This window comes from Dioscorea cayenensis, chromosome 18 (genome assembly GCF_009730915.1).
Source record: "Dioscorea cayenensis subsp. rotundata cultivar TDr96_F1 chromosome 18, TDr96_F1_v2_PseudoChromosome.rev07_lg8_w22 25.fasta, whole genome shotgun sequence".
NCBI classification, from domain to species: domain Eukaryota; kingdom Viridiplantae; phylum Streptophyta; class Magnoliopsida; order Dioscoreales; family Dioscoreaceae; genus Dioscorea; species Dioscorea cayenensis.
Genome location: NC_052488.1, coordinates 1,773,015 through 1,790,473, shown reverse-complemented (window position 1 = coordinate 1,790,473; position 17,459 = coordinate 1,773,015). Strand labels below are relative to the sequence as shown.

The window sequence follows — 17,459 nt, the reverse complement described above, 5'->3', positions numbered from 1 at the left end:
TGAATGCACTTGTCCATAAGATCTTCATATCATTGAGGTTGAGAAAGTTATAACTTCAATGATATCATGTCTCTTCTTATATTATATTATTATTATTAACCCACTTCTTAAATGGATTAATGGAATTGAGTTCTAAAAGCTTTTTGCATACATATACTCTTTAAATATTCAATTGCATTATTACCCCTGTTTGCAAATAATATTTTTTGGAATTAAGCTACTAATCTTGATCTTTAATTTTTTTTTTATTTATTTATTTTACATAATATGGATAAACTATTGTGAAAGACACACACATAAATAAAGTTATCACTTTACACTTGTGCTATTACCTTACGTAAAACTAGTGTTCGCACCCGTTTTTTCGATAAAAAATATGAATGCTCACTTAAAAACAAAAAATAAGTGCGAAATTATAAAGAAGTATGCTTTATTCTTGAACTTCATAGAAATGTTTATTTTGGTTGTTAAAATATAAAATATTTTTTTGGCACTTGAATAAAAAAAAATATTTGTTTTAGTTCTTTTGATCAATCTTACTATTTGTGAGTGTTAATATAACCGTGAAAGTTGATGTAAAATATCATATTTCTTTATGTTATATCTGATATTACTATTTAATATTATTTTAAAATTTTAAAATACTATTAAAATATCATCTCAACTTTGATGGTCATCTTCGTATTTATGAGCACAAAATTAGACAAATAGGCCAAATTGAACTTTGTTAAAAATTTGGAGGTCAAGCCAAATATTTAGATAAAATTCAAAGATAAAAACCAAGATTTATCTAATTCGAGAGTACAAACAAATACAAGAAAACAAGTGAAGAGAAAATTATTTACAAAAAGAAAAATTGAACTAGTTTTGACCACATAGATATGCACATGAAAATTGAGGGTAAATATGATTTTTTATGAGCCTTAAAACATGATTATAGGCTTTTATAGGGTTATATATGCAAATTTTCAGTTACATATTTTTATATATAATAAATATTTCCCATAACCTTCTGTCTTGATAAGATATAAAATATATATATATATTAAAAAGAAAAATATATTTATTGTTTGTCATTATTGCTTTTGTTGTCATCTTTGTTTGTTTCCATAAATCAGTTTCATCCCAATTTTGGCATTTTCCTTCCTTCCAATTTCTAACATCCAATCCCTCCATCTTTTTAGCTTTTTCGAGTTTCAAATTTTTTCCCAAAATATTTATTTATTTTTATATAATTGCATTAAAAAGGTGTCAAGATCTTAATTAAATAAAAGGAAGATCTTAATTTAGTAATAAATAATTTTACAAAATTAGAGCGGCTCCAAACAATTATTTTATTAACCTTACCTTTGAACTTACTCTAGTTTATATATATATATATATATATGAGTGAAAAAAATAATCTTCAAAATAATAAAGAAAAAATTAATTCTAGAGTAAAATTCCAAGCTCATTAATGTTTTAACCAAATTTTTTTTAGCATATAAAATATTTATTTCCAATTCAATTAATATTTATTAGAGAAAAATAAAATAAAAAACATATGTTCTATGTTATGCTTTAGATTAGATAACAAATGATTACACTTTAATTCATATCCATCTAATGCCATTCCTTTTTTTTAAGCACTATAAAATGATTACACCGCGGTTGACTATAAATGTTTGAATTCAAATATTTATAATTAGACTTTTTCCATCTATTTCTTACCAATTAAATATTACTTTTAATATTTACATATTTTTTTGGAGGGGAATCTAAGTCAAATAATCTAGCTTCAAATCTATATATAAATTTGTTTTTGGTTTATTATCACCGGATCTTGTATTTAAGGTGTTTATTCTTTTATTAAAGAGATGAATTTAAATTTTAATTTATGTAGAATAATAACATATGTATATGCTAAAATATAAAATCTAAATCTGTGTATACCTCTCTAAAACGATGATATAATTGTGCTAAAATATTAATTCCACTCAAGTCCACACGCTTATAGGATAAAGACACAATTTGGTTCACGTCTACACAATCCCGGTCAAATATATATATATAGTTGGCCAAATTTTTATATGTTAAAATTGTGTATATATATGTTGTGTTTTCCAAGGTATATGTTATGGCAAATGATTGACATTGGTCCAAGCGAACACTTGATTGGGTTGAAGAAAAAAAGTTATTTGAGGAATTGGACCAATTCCCCAATCCATTTCTACTCCTTCAAATTGTTTGGATGTTTGGAATATATAACACATATGATGGAGAATCTTGGGCATGTCACTCTTTGATCTTCCTAGTGTGAGAGGGATATTTCTGTAATTTTGTAATTCATAACAAAAATTTAATAATAATAAAAATGAGAGAAATTACATAAAGACTTTTAAATAACTCAAGGTTATTGTTCATATATAATTTTTTTTTTTTGAGAAATTGAATGCTATCATCAACCTCTTAGTGTATTATATTTAATTTCAGTCTTAACCATGTTATTGACTAGTTTACTCACTTTATAAAAAAATTTTTGAATGTTTTTTAAATCCTTTGGTTTATGATTTCATTTAACTTATGTCATATTTTATTTAACATAAAATTAAAAATAATTGTATGCCCTATAAAATAATATATTTACTCCTTAACTATTGTGTAGAACGTATATATCGATATATTGAAAGGTCATAGTAAAAATTTTGTCTCAATTTTTTTTTAATTTAATTTTTAAAATCTAGTTTTGTGAATCGGGGAAGGGAACTATTATTTTTTTAAAGTCATATAACCTCAATTTTGATTTATTCCAAAAATGCATCTGCAAATTACCCATCTAAACTATATACAATTACATTAGTATTTATATATTTTAAATTATTTAATTAAATATACTTGAATTAGAGTCATATTTGTGAAATTGGACATCTTCATCAGCTCTGAGGAGATTTTCATTCACCTCCATACTTAAATATTATCTTTTCTCTTTCTCTGAATTTTTTTTTTGTTTTTACTAACAAATATGACATTACTTAAATATATACATACACCAGACACACATTTTAAATGTATTGTTTTATTTATTATTAATTACTTGATGAATTAAAAATTTAAATATAATAAATAATAGATTAAGAAAGTTTTTTATTAAACAAAGACGACAAGCACCAAATCAAATGACAGACAGGTACAAAAGTGCACCTGTTATGGTAGTTTTAATGATCTCTCATGTATAAACCCTTATCCCCTGCCATGTAATTTTAGAGGAAAACACTATAGAATTTTTATAAGAAACCTAATGCAATATGAGTTCAGAGTCTCAAACTTGAGACCTATCAATCACACTACACACCCAGTAGTTCATATTAAAAAAAATTCTTATAAACCACTCATGACTCAAATTTGAGCTGACTAAAACCAACTCAAGTGGTTCATAACCAGCTCCACTTTAATATATGTTTATACTATTTCATATTTATTTATTTTTCACCTAGTAAAATACCTTTATATTTATATTTTTTTTCTTTAGAAAAAAAAAAAAAGGGAATCAATGACAGTGAATAAGTGTGTTATTGGAAGAGTAATTCAAACATGGAAGTGACCTTGGCCAACAACATCATATACAGTATTATTGACAAGGCTAGTCTCGTCATTTCAGATTTGACCCCTGGTTATTATCCAATTTGCTAATACTTAAAATCCAAATTTTATTTTCATTTATTTACATAATACTATATATATAATTTATAAATAAATAAATAAATAAAATAGTGTATTAGCTTTTTGAGACAGGTTTGTATTGAATGCATGTTGACGCGTTCACATCGTCACGCATGTCGGAGACTGAACTCACGTATCTTCAATGTTCCTTATTTAATGAAATCCAACTCCCCCTTCCCTTTGCTCTTTCCAATTTTGCCCCTTTTTATTATGTTTTTTATTTTTATTTTTATTTCATTCTTCTTCTTCTTGTTATTTATTTTGTGATAATCTTTTGTGTTTATAGCAACAAAGTAACAAGCTCTGCTCTTTTCCTTGCATAAAATGGAGTTAATTCATGCTTATCAATCAAAACCTTTTCTTTTCTTTAGAAAATCAAAATCCTTTTTATGCTTCACTGCTATGATGAGTGTTGTGATGCAAGAAAACATATTCTGACTTATAATATAAATGAAAAAATATACTGTATTTAAAGAGAGATTTAGAATCCTCCATAATAAGACGAGACATCCACAAATAATGGATAGAAGTAATATGTAATTAATTTTTTTTATAACAACCTAAAAAGAGATATGTAGCTAGGTAACTATAAGGCGATAGGACATCTAAATATAAAGGTGAGATCGATCAGATTAGATCATTTACGAAGTATTAATTACATTTAAATCATGTTTTGTTTCATTATTATACATATATGTTATTCTCTCTTAACAAATCCATTCGCTAACTAAACTATTGATATATTAATCGAACCTTATACAAGACATTATTTTTTATTTTCAAGTGATAAGGTTTTGGGTGAATTATATATATATATATATATATATATATATATATATATATATATATATATATATATATATATATATATATATATGTCAGCCTATTTTTTTCTATATTAATGAATTTTCATAGTTGGTATAATTTCCTATAATTACAGGTGCAATAAAAATAGTTATATGTATGTTACTAATTAATGTAGATTTTATGAACTCGTCATAATTTTATCAAAATTTTTATGTCATATTTTTTCATGATATATAGCTATGTATATCATGGTTTTTATTATAGCTATGTACATATAAAATATTTTAAAATTGATTCTAAAAGTAATTCATTTTGGTTTAATGGATTTCTAAAATCTATCTAATTAATCTTGGGTACTAAATTAATTTAAATAAAAAGTTAATAACTAAATTGTTAAACAATTATCAATTTAAAAGATCGAATATGGTGCAAGTATAGTATGAAAAAAAAATATACAATTAAAATTATTAGAGTTGCATTAATGCCTCTTTATTTTATGTGTATAGATGCATTAATAGTTTATTACAGCTTTTATTTTTAAGGGAAATAAATAATGAAATTATTATTTTTGAAAGTAATTATTTGTAGTTTAAGAACTTCCACTAATTTTTATGTAAAGTGCTTTTGATAATTGAAAATTTTATTAAAAGAAAACTTCTAATTTTAAGTCTATGACATAGATTAATGTATGTGCATGTAATTTTATATATTTTATAAAAATGAATTAATAAAGACATCTTGGAAGGGAGCTAAGCATGTTAACACATTAAATGTTAAAATTAAGAAAAAAAAAACAAATACAAACTTAGGGTATTGATAATGTTTGAAAAGCAAGGAGAAAAGTTAAATTGATGAAAAAGCTAGCTAGAGGACATATGATCTTTTTATTAATATTTTTTTACCATATTTTTAAAAATGTGTGTGTGTATTCAAGAAATATAAATGTTTATGACTAACCATAAAGTTTTAATATTAGGTAACAGATATATTTTTATTTTAGGACATATTTTAACATGTAAAAATTCATCAATTTTTTATGCTCCTCACACAATCATATAACAAAATTATTTTTCTTTATAATTTTTTTTAAAAATATTTTATCAATATTCATGACTAATAAACTTTGTATTTGAATTTGTTGTTAAATAAAATTTGAATGAAGGTTTTTACTTTATAAATGCAAATAACTCAATCAATATTATTCCACTAAATGTGATTCACGGTTAACATAAAAAAAAACATGTTATGTTCACACCAATCTTTCTTTTTATAATTATATATATATTTTTTGTTTTTAATTATTTAGTTGTTGGAATATATACCAAAAACAGAGATAAGAGGCGATAACCCTGACTAAAATATGTCGTATCTATCATCAATCAAAAAACATGCCCCTATGGCCATTAATGATAAAGTATTTAACTTAAGCGGTGATTTGTCGCATCCCCCAAAGTTCTTATCCAATAATAATAATAATAATAATAGTAATACAATCTTCCAATCGTGTAAAGTGGTTGCTCTAATATTCATCTTATAATGAAAAACAGTCCCTCCCTAAACCCAAAAAAAAAATTTCAAAAAAATAAATATACTTAATAAGTAATCTTTTTTAATATAAAAATTTATTTTCTCATCAACCAACACTAAAATAATTCCATAAAGTATCTAAAAAACAACATAACACATAAAATAAATAAAGAAACAACTCTTGTAAAACCTTTTAAACAACAACATTCTATAAAAAAAAATCTTGTTAATAATAAAAAATTATTATTATTATTTTAAAAAATATAGACAAGTCAATGTAAGAATATACACATGTAAAAAAATGTTAATATCTCAACTCATCTGTACTTTCACTTTACGTGAGCTAAAATTTAAAATTTTTTCTTTAATTAAACATACAAATACCTTACCCAAAAACACATTGCCAACGGATCAAGAGTTGTTTAGCCTATTATTACATAATAAACAACTCCAAATCTCCCCTTAACCCAACTTCCCCCATTCCTTTTATCCAAATCTTGTCATCCCTTTTTTGACCACTCAGTAACCCCCAAAACAGTATCATATATCCACACACACATATATATATATATATATACACACACAATTTTTTTTTTTTTAATGTTTTTGTAAAATATTAAAAAGAAACAAATAAAGCCCACACACTCACACACACACACACTCTCACACACAAGTGTAAGTGTATAGTGCCAAAGGTTAAGTAGTGGGGGTGAAACTTCAAAGGCATGCTTAGCCACTGTGCTTAAGGTCCACACCCTCTCTCTTTCTCTTCCTCTCTTTCTCTCTCACTCCCAAGTCCCAACCAACAACTTCAAGAACTAACAATGGACTTGGACGAGCCGGAGGAGGAGCTAGCAGCGCTAGCCAAGCCAGTGGCGGTGGCCGGAGGAGGAGGAGAACCAACAAAGAGATCCGGCGGAAGCACCGGAAAGTACAGAGAGTGCTTAAAGAACCATGCTGTCAGCATCGGAGGTCATGCCGTTGACGGTTGCGGTGAGTTCATGCCTGCCGGTGACGACGGCTCCGTTGAAGCCTTTCGCTGCGCCGCCTGTGGTTGCCACCGTAACTTCCACCGCAAAGATTCCCCCGGTTCCATCGCCGGTGATGATCCTTCCCCTTTCTCACCTTATTACCGCACTACTCCTGCCGGTTATCTCCACCACCATCACCACCACCACCTTCCTCCTCCTCGTCCTCTTGCACTTCCTTCTACTTCTCAAGAAGAAGGAACTAACCCCATGGCTGGTGGTGGTGGTGGTGGTGGTGGTGGTGCTTCCTCTTCCGGCAAGAAAAGGTTCAGAACTAAGTTCACAGTGGAGCAGAAGGAGAAGATGCTGGCTTTTGCTGAGAGGCTTGGATGGCGCATTCAGAAGCATGATGAAGCTGCTGTTCAAGAGTTCTGCAACGAGACCTCTGTTAAACGCCATGTTCTCAAGGTCTGGATGCACAACAACAAGCACACTCTCGGAAAAAAACCCTAGCTAGCTTCTCTTCTTCTTCTTCTTCTTCTTCTTCTTATATATTTTAGGGTTAGGGTTAGGGTTAGGGTTTCATTTCTTTTTTTATTTTTTTAAGTTTTTTTTTTAGAAGAAGAAGAAGAACAACAACTCCACATCATCATCATGATCATCATGATCATCATCTTTTCTCATTTTCTTCTCCTTCTTTGTACTGTTTGATTACTCACCATTGTTTCCTTCTTCTTCTTCTTCTTCTTCTTCTTCTTCTTCTTCCTCTTCTTCTTTGAGTTCATGTTTATCATCTCAATTCTAAACCATTTCAAAACTCTCTTTATATATAATTATACATACACAAACATATATATATATATATATATATATATGGATAGAGATAAAGATAATTAAATATAGATTTATGTATATATATATGTGTAGGTATATGTGTGTATAATATGAGGAAGGGATATATATATATATATATATATGGAAGAGATGTTAGATGGGTTGCATTTATGGGAACGTCATTCCAAATGGCTGGTAAACATAAAACCAGCATTAATATTGAGATGAGGAGTTCAATGAGTGAGAGAGAGAGAGAGAGAGAGAAAAGAGAGAGGAGGAGAATAAGGAAGAATGAAGGGGGGGGTGGTTGTTTGGAAGGGAGTGTGGGTGTAGGATAAGAGAAAAGGGGAAGTGAGGTTGGAGAGAAGGACCGCTTAAGGGGTTTGTGTCTTGATCTGAGTCAAAAATAAATAAATAAAATAAATTAAATAAAATTTAAATTAAAAAGAAAAAAAAATTTAGAAAAATAAATAAATAAAAAGAAGGGGGAAAATGAAGGGGGAGAGAGGTGAGGGTGGAAGTGGGTGACAGGCTGATGGATCCAAGGCCACTGATGAAGAAGGGGACCAGTGAGAAAAAAGTTGGTCACCTGCAAAAGTCACCCAGTTGAAGTTACCTTGATATTCAGTATGTGGGTCCCACCATCACCTTACTACATTTGTGTGCATGTGTGTATGTGTGTGCAAGTGAAGCATGGTTTTTAACCCCCCTTATTTATCCCTTTTTTAATTTTTTTTTTTTTAAAGTGAAAAACATTGGTCTTGAAATTAAAAAAAATAAGAATAAATCCATATAAAAATTTTCAGCATTGAAATGTAGCAAAGTTTATTCTTTTGATTTTGATCTGAATTGGATAGTGATGTGGAATGTTTTATATATATATATATCAATTGCCTTGTTAATTTAATGAGTTGGAATGAATAAATCTATCCAATTCATCAATTAAAATGATAGGATTTAATCTTATTTATCTCTTCGAAGTTTACTGTCTTTATATGTGTTTTAATGAGTCCAAATATATTTGAGACATGGATCTTTAGAAAAACTAGGTAGTTAACTCATAATGTAGACTGAGTAACACTTTCAATTTTTGTTTTGAATTGGATACTTGATGCCATATGTATTTGGCACATCAACTGTCATATTAACTTAATGACCATATATATTTTATTTTAGTTTGCAAAGCAAAGAATGGGCTTTTTTTTTTTATTGATATACATGTAATTATGCACTATGATAACCAAAAGAATCTATTTTTTCATATTTTGAAATATATTGCGAGTGAGTTTTTAACTTAGAGATTATAAAGCATTTGTTGATGTGATGAGATGAAACTTAAGCAGAAGAGTACATTGCAGAGTTGTGTTGATCTTTGACTTGAACTTGATTTTAAAAATATATAGCTAAGTAGTTTACAAAATGCAATGATCTATAATTATTTACTGATGCAAAATGATGAAGTTTAAGCTCAAGAGTTTCATTTTTGAAATATAAGTGAAAGTTTAGTATGGGAGAGTGCCAAATTAATTTAAATCTTTCAGAAGTTAACTTTGGATTTCAACCTTATAAACATAAATAATATGATTAATTTTAAGCAAAAAAATTGTTTGTAATATAAGAAAGAAACCAAACTAACTCTTTTATTAATAATAACTTATATATAGAGCAATTCTAATGTCTTATGATAAACTTAAACAAAAGAATACTTTTTATAGTCAAATTCAACAATCTTAAGTTTATTTTTAAAATATAAAAAATTAGAGTTTAACAATCTTGAACTTGATATTCAGTTTATAAAAATTACATAAACGCAACGTTAGCTTTATATATTGTTATAAAAGCTTCATCATATAAAAAATATTAGTATGTTTTCTGGCAAATGTGTAGCTAATTTTAATCATCTCAAATTCAAATTCTTGATGCGAGAAACTGAATATATTTAGAGAATTTGGAAAGCATGATGAGGTCTTTATTAGAATGAAGAAAAGGCATTCTCTTCCATTTTTTTTTTTTTTTCCAAAGTTGAGGGTGGATTCTCATCGTATGCAAATGTTCCTTTCACAAATGGAACATTTTTTGGACCCAACATTCATATCATATATATGCTGAAAAAGATACACTAGTTGTGAGGCAGGACCTAAGTTTAGTGTGTGACTTAAAGTTCAGTGATTCCTCTTGCTAAGCCACTATTGATTTTGAATGGGCATCTTAGTCTTTTGGCACCTAACAAATTAATTGACAAACTTTACTAGTAGTTAATTTTCAAAACAATTAACCTGTGAGCTAGTAATAAATGAAAAAAATTAGATGAAAATTTTAAAAAAGTCATTCATGCATTTTGATTTATTTTCATTTACTATATATATATATATATATAAAAGTTGTTGTAGAACAAGAAAACATAAGGTTGTTGAGAAGGATAAGAAAGAAGTTTCCCCACTAGAAACAAGAATGATTGGTTTGATAAAGAAGTGCAAGTATTGCTTCCCATATGGCTGTAATTCATGCTATATTCTGTTGCCCACCCAAGAGGAAGCATGTCTAGCCTAAGATTGAACTGTCTGGTTTAGCTACAAACGCTATCTCAAAGTGAAGGTTGAACAACTTATATACATATATACATATATGAATATAGGGTGACATGAAACCCTAATGAGTCTAATCCAAAAGGTTATGGGTGCATGGCTTGTGACACATCATATATGGCTTTGTGGGTGCATGCTTGTCCTTGTTGGGTGAGCATGGACACAAAAGAAAGTGTGGTCCTAGATGTGAGATCCTCTTGTTGGCTAGACTTTACTCCTTGGCCTTATTCAAGTGATGATAAGAATGTCTTTGTGTAGGTTTTATTCGCTTATAGATAATACAAGTATTTATAAAATTGTTATCCGTTCAAAATAGCATATAATTACCATCGTTCACATTAGGAAGATGATAACTTTTTATTTTGTAAAGTGAGAGGTTGAGGGATCAACTCGCTCTCACAATATTGATTGAGATAAGTAGTAAATTTGTCCACCTTAATATATATATATATATATATATATATATATATATATATATATTGACTGTGTTTATTTGACCGATTGAGTTAGATTTGAATCGACTAATTTGAGAATCTTAGTTATGTGATTTACAAACACTTTATATAAAAATTACTTTTAGTGTGGTGTGTAATTATTGAAGTTTGTTAAAATTTATTGTTTATTATTTTATAAATATATGTGTATTTTTATTTCATTTTTTACTGTACATTTTCTGCTATTCTTTTAGCTCTTAAAAACAGGGGAAAAATTTTCTTTTATATGTACATATATACTGAAATCATTGGCTTTTAATACTTTCTACTTGTCATAAATGTATAAATGAATGATCAAACTGTCTTTTGAAATATTTAGAGTATATATGTATATTTATATTTACAATCTTATATAATTTTGATATCACATATCACTATATTACTTTAATTAAATTAATTATGTAAATATTTCAAATTTAACTATGTTTTATTATAGAATTAAATATGAAAAATATAACAATTTTTATTTGGAAAATACAAAAAAAAGAACTATTAGTTTTCAATTGAAATAGAGGGAATTTTTTGTATTTAAAATATTTTTATATTGTATTTATCAATATTCATACTCTTATGTTCTGATATAAGTTTAACCATTGGTTGTTAGTTATCTAACATTTCGTAATGATATGTCTGTACTAAGTTTTTTTTTGATATTTTAATTTTCATAGTACAATATGGAAATTTTTTTTTATGTAATAGATTCTAAATAGTGGGGACTAATGGTTTATTATTGTTGTTATTGTTATTGTATTTATTAACAAAGATATATTAGTAAAAAAAAAATTTTTTTGCTGAGGGTATAGATGTAAGAAAAGGCCAAGAAAAAGTGCAAAAGTGAGCAAGTTGAGTAGTGGCAAATATGAACATCTTATGATTCGTGTTTGAAATTTAGAGTGGTCCAATTCATGATGTAAATAAAGTAATGCCTTATGAACTATTCTAACAACTACCTTGAACCATTTATGTACTTCTTTCCTCATTTATCAACTTTTCTTTTATTACCATTTTTTCATCTTTTTATTTTCCCTCTTAAAGGTTAATTCTCACCAAAGTTTGATTCTTTATAAATCTCAACCATTAATAGTTGGAAGTACTGTGACTTTAACTAAGGATAGTATGTAAAACTCAATGGCATAATATGTAAATAATTAACAAAGATGGGTTCTTTGTCATTTTTCATTATAAAAGATTATATTATTAATGAGAAGAGGATTTATAATATAATTGAATATATTGCAGCCACTCGTTGAGTTGAGGGTTAGAATCTTGTTTCTAATCTGCCCATAATTTAAATTAAAAGAAAATAATTCTCATTAAGTTGGGCTAGTGAAACTATTGACAAGTGGTTCTAGAGGTGGCACAGGCCGAAATTTGACTCGGCCCATACTGAAGCAGGCCCAATAGGGCCACCAATCAAAGCCCTAACTAACTACCCTAACACTAAGTTGTGATTACTTATTAGAAAATAATATATAAATATACAAAAAATAATTGCTGGATGCTGACTTTATTTAAACATTGCCTTCCGATTCATTGAGACCATCAACATAAATATGAACTTTAATATCTTTGAATAGTGGCGAGATAATGAAAACTTATAACATTTTTTTTATTAGTTATATAAAATATTTTTACAAGTTTCGTGCTTGTAATAGTGCGAACAAACATTTAATTAAGTGGAAACATGTTAGACAACAATTACAAAATAGTGGTTTTTTTATTTCATTGACAACATGATGAACTCAAAAATAATAGTCCTCAATAGTTTGAGACGGAAGAAGAGGCCTAGTTAGACCTTAATGATAATGAATAAGAGAGTGGGTGGAAACTCTGATCTAAAATAAGAAAATTATGTGAGCTCTAATTTTTTTTTTTCACAGCTAAAACGATATACAAGCAACATAGTCCGATAAATAGATGAATTAATGTAAGCACTTCTTCTTTTTTAAGTTATTTTAATTTTTTTTAAGTTTTCTCAAATGCTTCTTATTTATTAGAATTATTTTAATTTTTTGGATATTTAAAATTATTTATTTTTAAAAAATGGTTTGAGGTTTTCTTTCTATTTTCTATTTTTTTTTTTAATTTCAACACACCGATAGCGTATAGGCTAGTTGGTTAGCTAAGATCTTTGGTTGGGTTTCTCGGTGACATTAGTTCGCATCACCCTCATTACATCCTAAGCTAAACTCATGACTTGTCGGGCCAACCTGGGTTGACACTATTAAATGGGTCAGTTATAGGCTGACTTGGATCCACAAGATCGTGCTCGATTAATTGGCCTTGCCGCCTCTAAGTGGTTTCTACATAGTGTTTTGACCCATAGTGGAAGGGAAGGAAGTCAAATTCTATGGAGGGAAATGAAAGGATGGTTGTTTGATAAACCATTTACTAATTATACCCTTACTATTGAAAAAAATAATTATTTATATTTAAACATATTTATTATTAATATCTCAAACAAATTCATACTTTAAGTGGGTTTTTTTTATAAATATTGAAAGTATTAATCTAGAATTGTGGGTTTTGTATTGTATAATTTTTTTCCGTATCAATTGTTATCATTGCGATTCATGAACAATTCACATTATCTATTTTTACCTCCTTAAAACAAAAGAAATCCAAATCATTAAAGTTTTTCAATTTGGAATTGTGTGAAGTCTAATTCCTATTACTTTAGTAGAATTATTTGTAACTACATATTTACAATATAGACGTGGTGATCAGCTGGGTTTTTAATTGAGTTAAATTTCTGTGTTTGATTGATCTGAAAAAACACAAATAAACAAATAAACAAACAAAAAAAGAAATACATGTTAATGAGGATCTGCGATAGTGTGACGTAAACTCATTAAATCTATGATTTTGTATATTTTCTATAAAAAAAATATGTACATTAATAAGCAAAATAAAAACCTAACATACGAGAACAAGGGGATGTTGACCATAAACATTAAACAATCAAAAAGTACATAATGATAAAAATAATATAATAATGAAAGTTGTATAAAAGATAAATCTAGTGATTAATAATGTTTAAGACAATATAGATGTGTAATTTACATCGATATGTGGAGAGCAAAATATATATAAAAAAAAACACTAGATCAAATTGTTGCAAGATATGTGGAATTAACAATAATGATCAAATAAAGACTTGAAAATAGATTGCAAGAATCTGACTTTTTAAACAAGATGATTGGTACCGGGTACACTCTTGATTACAATAAAATTAGACTAATAAAAGTGGTAGAAAAACTTTATAAAGTGTTATGTAATTAATTAAAAAACTAGAGGTATTAAGGTATTTTTAAAATTTATAAAATTTTTAGGAGATTCTTCCTTCCCGGTGATGAGTGTACAATGTCCATGTATTTCATATCATTTTGTACTCTCAATCAGCATGTATTAAAACCATATTATGGAATTCGATGTCAAATATAGTGTGCTTCGCATTAACAGGCTTAAGATACTGCTTTAAGACAAGAGGGGAGAGAGAGAGAGAGAGAGAGAGAGAGAGAGAGAGAGAGAGAGAAGAAGCATTTCAGACCTAAAACGATGAAGATAAAGCTCTCTAGGCATCATTAGAACAAGAACAAGGCAAACTGGGTGGCTTACGAGCAGTCACGACCAACCTTACGGCCGTAAGTAGATTCCAGAGAATCTTAAGGGGGATTCAGAACTAATTTAGAAGACCATACGGGCAAGGCTTACGCCCGTAAGGATGCTCATAAGGACCATCCAGAGGAGCTCACGACCACAACATACGCCCGTAAGGATAGTCGAAAGAAGCAACACAATGAAGTTTACGGTCCAGCGCTTACGGCTGTAACCTAGACCGTAATACAAACAAAAGACCTTACGGACGTAACTTACGGCCGTAAGTAGTCCTGTAAGGCTCGCGATTATCTTCTCCAGCTCCCTACGGCCACGTCCTTACACCCGTAAGCATCTCGTAAGCAGTCGGAAATAAATAGGCATGATGAGGATTTTAGGGCATCCAATTCTTTTCTTTTGGGTGATTCTTGGAGGTGAAGTTAGAGAGGATAAGATGTGAATCTCCAGCACCTAAGGAACAATTTCAAGGGGGATTTGACTCAACATTCAAGGGGATTGAAGATCGTAGCCGTCAAGCTCACCTTGGCTACGTGGTTGGAAGCTTCTCAAGGGTTTCTTTGATTATTCTTCATCTGCAAAATTGAAAAGGGAGTTTTCATGGATTTTATGTTTCCTCTTATTATTTGTATCTTGGATGTTTGCCCTCTATTAATGGAGGGCTATATTTTTATATGTTTGGGCGTAGTTACACTCTGGGGTTTACTTCTTTGACATTGGTTGTTGGATCTTTTATGCTTTAAATTATTTTCTTAATTGCAATCATATCTATTTGAATCTAATTGTGTGTTTGAATGCTTAGTTGCTAACGAGGCGAAAGTCGTAGCTATCATGTTTGATGTGCTATGTGACGAGTAGAAATACCCACCTAGCATAGACATGCCATGATTAGAGAGAATTGTGAGTAAGCCTAGGTATAGGGTACTTGGGAGACTCTGTCTTCCTCAATTCTCCCGAGTGAGTTATTGGCAATTCCGTGCTCTGCAATCATGTGGAGTGGATTATAGGAGAAATCACATTTTTGCTCTGTATTTGGATTAGGGGTAATCTCTCTTTGTGAGAGATTATCTACTTAAAAGATTGTCATTAGCTCAAAGTAAGGTTTCATAGAGTGTTAATGTGATTGTGTGGATGTCTATATCAGCTATGCACCTATTTAGTTACTCTTCGCTTGAGAAATCAGGGTTTAGTATAATTCTAGAAACCTCTCGGTTCAAATAGCATTACATACCTAGACAACATTTGTCACTCCCCGGTTGGTGGGTCCCGGGACGTAACAACTACCGCGAGAACCTGAGGAGGGATACACGCACCACTCAACCCTCGAGTTACCGCAAGGCTGACAACTCCTGCACATAAACATGAGCTGAACAATAACTCAACTAGAGCACACGAAAGCCAGAGTTTCACTCAGAAAGTCGATGAAGTTGCAAAAGACCAACAAATCACAATTAACAAAATTTAGGACGCTAGTGGATTTACTTTTCTTATACAATGCAACCTGCCAAAATCAACTTACAATAAGACTCAAGATGTCAATAAAAGACTAGGGATTTGCCAAGCATTTTGCCTCACTGTGACGCTGCCAGCTACTAAAACCTGAAATTGAGGGAGAGGGGGTGAGTAACCTAAATCACTCAGTGAGTGGGTCAGCAGATTTCTAAAAGAATATTATAAACCAGTCAATAAATTTTAATAACCAAGCTTTTGCAAGAATACAAATAGTAATAAAAAATTCCAACATTTGTAACACATATAACTGCAGGGTAAGATACCACCATATTCAAAAACCCAAAAAACAGAGGTTTCCACAGGGGTAATGAAATCCTCAAAGCTTTCATCATGAGTAAAACAAATGCATGCACATAAGCCGCATAAACATAATGAGTATAAACATCAATTTAATCAAATCAAGTTTCCAACTTTCACAAATACCCAAGTTTGGCATAATACGAGTTTTGAAACATCAAACCATAAAACTCGTCATAAAGCTCATTCTTCTTTTCAAATGCATACGAGGGATCAATGCAAGAGTAATTCCACATAAGTTATATAATTTCTCAACATCAAACTTGCATCTCGATATATTACGGGCCAACCTTTAGAGGTGGCACGGAGGACCTGGTTTGATTATCCTTTTCAGGTGGCGTGGATAACTTACTCATTCTTCTCCACGCCACCTGAAAAGGATAATCAAACCAGGTCCTCCACGCCACCTCTAAAGGCTGGCCCGTGGGGATCCCCTACTGCAACAGGCAGGTTACAACCCCATCACCATCAATTAAAACATAAAACATGGCCGAAGTCCACATCATAAACATGGAACAAAAACGACACCACGTGCCACAATAATATCCTAGATATTCATATCCAAAACAATTCACATGTCCCCATTCCGAACAAATATTTCATTTCAAAGATGATTCAAATATTTATATAGCGGAAAAGAAAATATTTCCATATAAACCAATGCTCAAAGCATACCAATATGCGTAGGGTACCAAAATTCATTTCAAATCAGATAACTCAACATAACATAAACATTTTCATCAAACATCATGAATTTCAGAAATAAAACCAAAGGCATGGAACATCTTTCAAATCAATCAATTCACAAGTTTAATAATATAAGGCCATGAAAATCATTTCCGATTTAGACTAATGACAATAGTACAATTTTTATAAACAGAGATTTCACTAACCACTTTTCAATATAAATATCAATAGTATCAATAGAAAGTATTGACATACATTTGGAATATCTTAAAAACCGATAATGATAGTCAGTCATACCAAATCCTGGCTTTTGGTCCAAATAAAACTCACATATTACTTGTTATTGAACTAGCTTTATCTCTCACATAATTCAATTAATATCACCAAGATATAATAGTAAAGACAATAACCTTCCAAACATAATACCTAAGTTT

At 29.5% G+C, this 17,459-nt stretch overlaps 1 protein-coding gene across 1 annotated transcript; it reads left to right on the top strand.

Moving 5' to 3' along the window:
* The first annotated feature begins 6,707 nt into the window (after positions 1-6,707).
* LOC120281930 (zinc-finger homeodomain protein 2-like) lies at positions 6,708-7,592 on the top strand. The gene has a single exon (XM_039288622.1). It carries the CDS (start codon positions 6,858-6,860, stop codon positions 7,512-7,514), a length of 657 nt encoding a protein of 218 aa, XP_039144556.1. The 5' UTR covers positions 6,708-6,857; the 3' UTR covers positions 7,515-7,592.
* Positions 7,593-17,459: the final 9,867 nt, after the last annotated feature.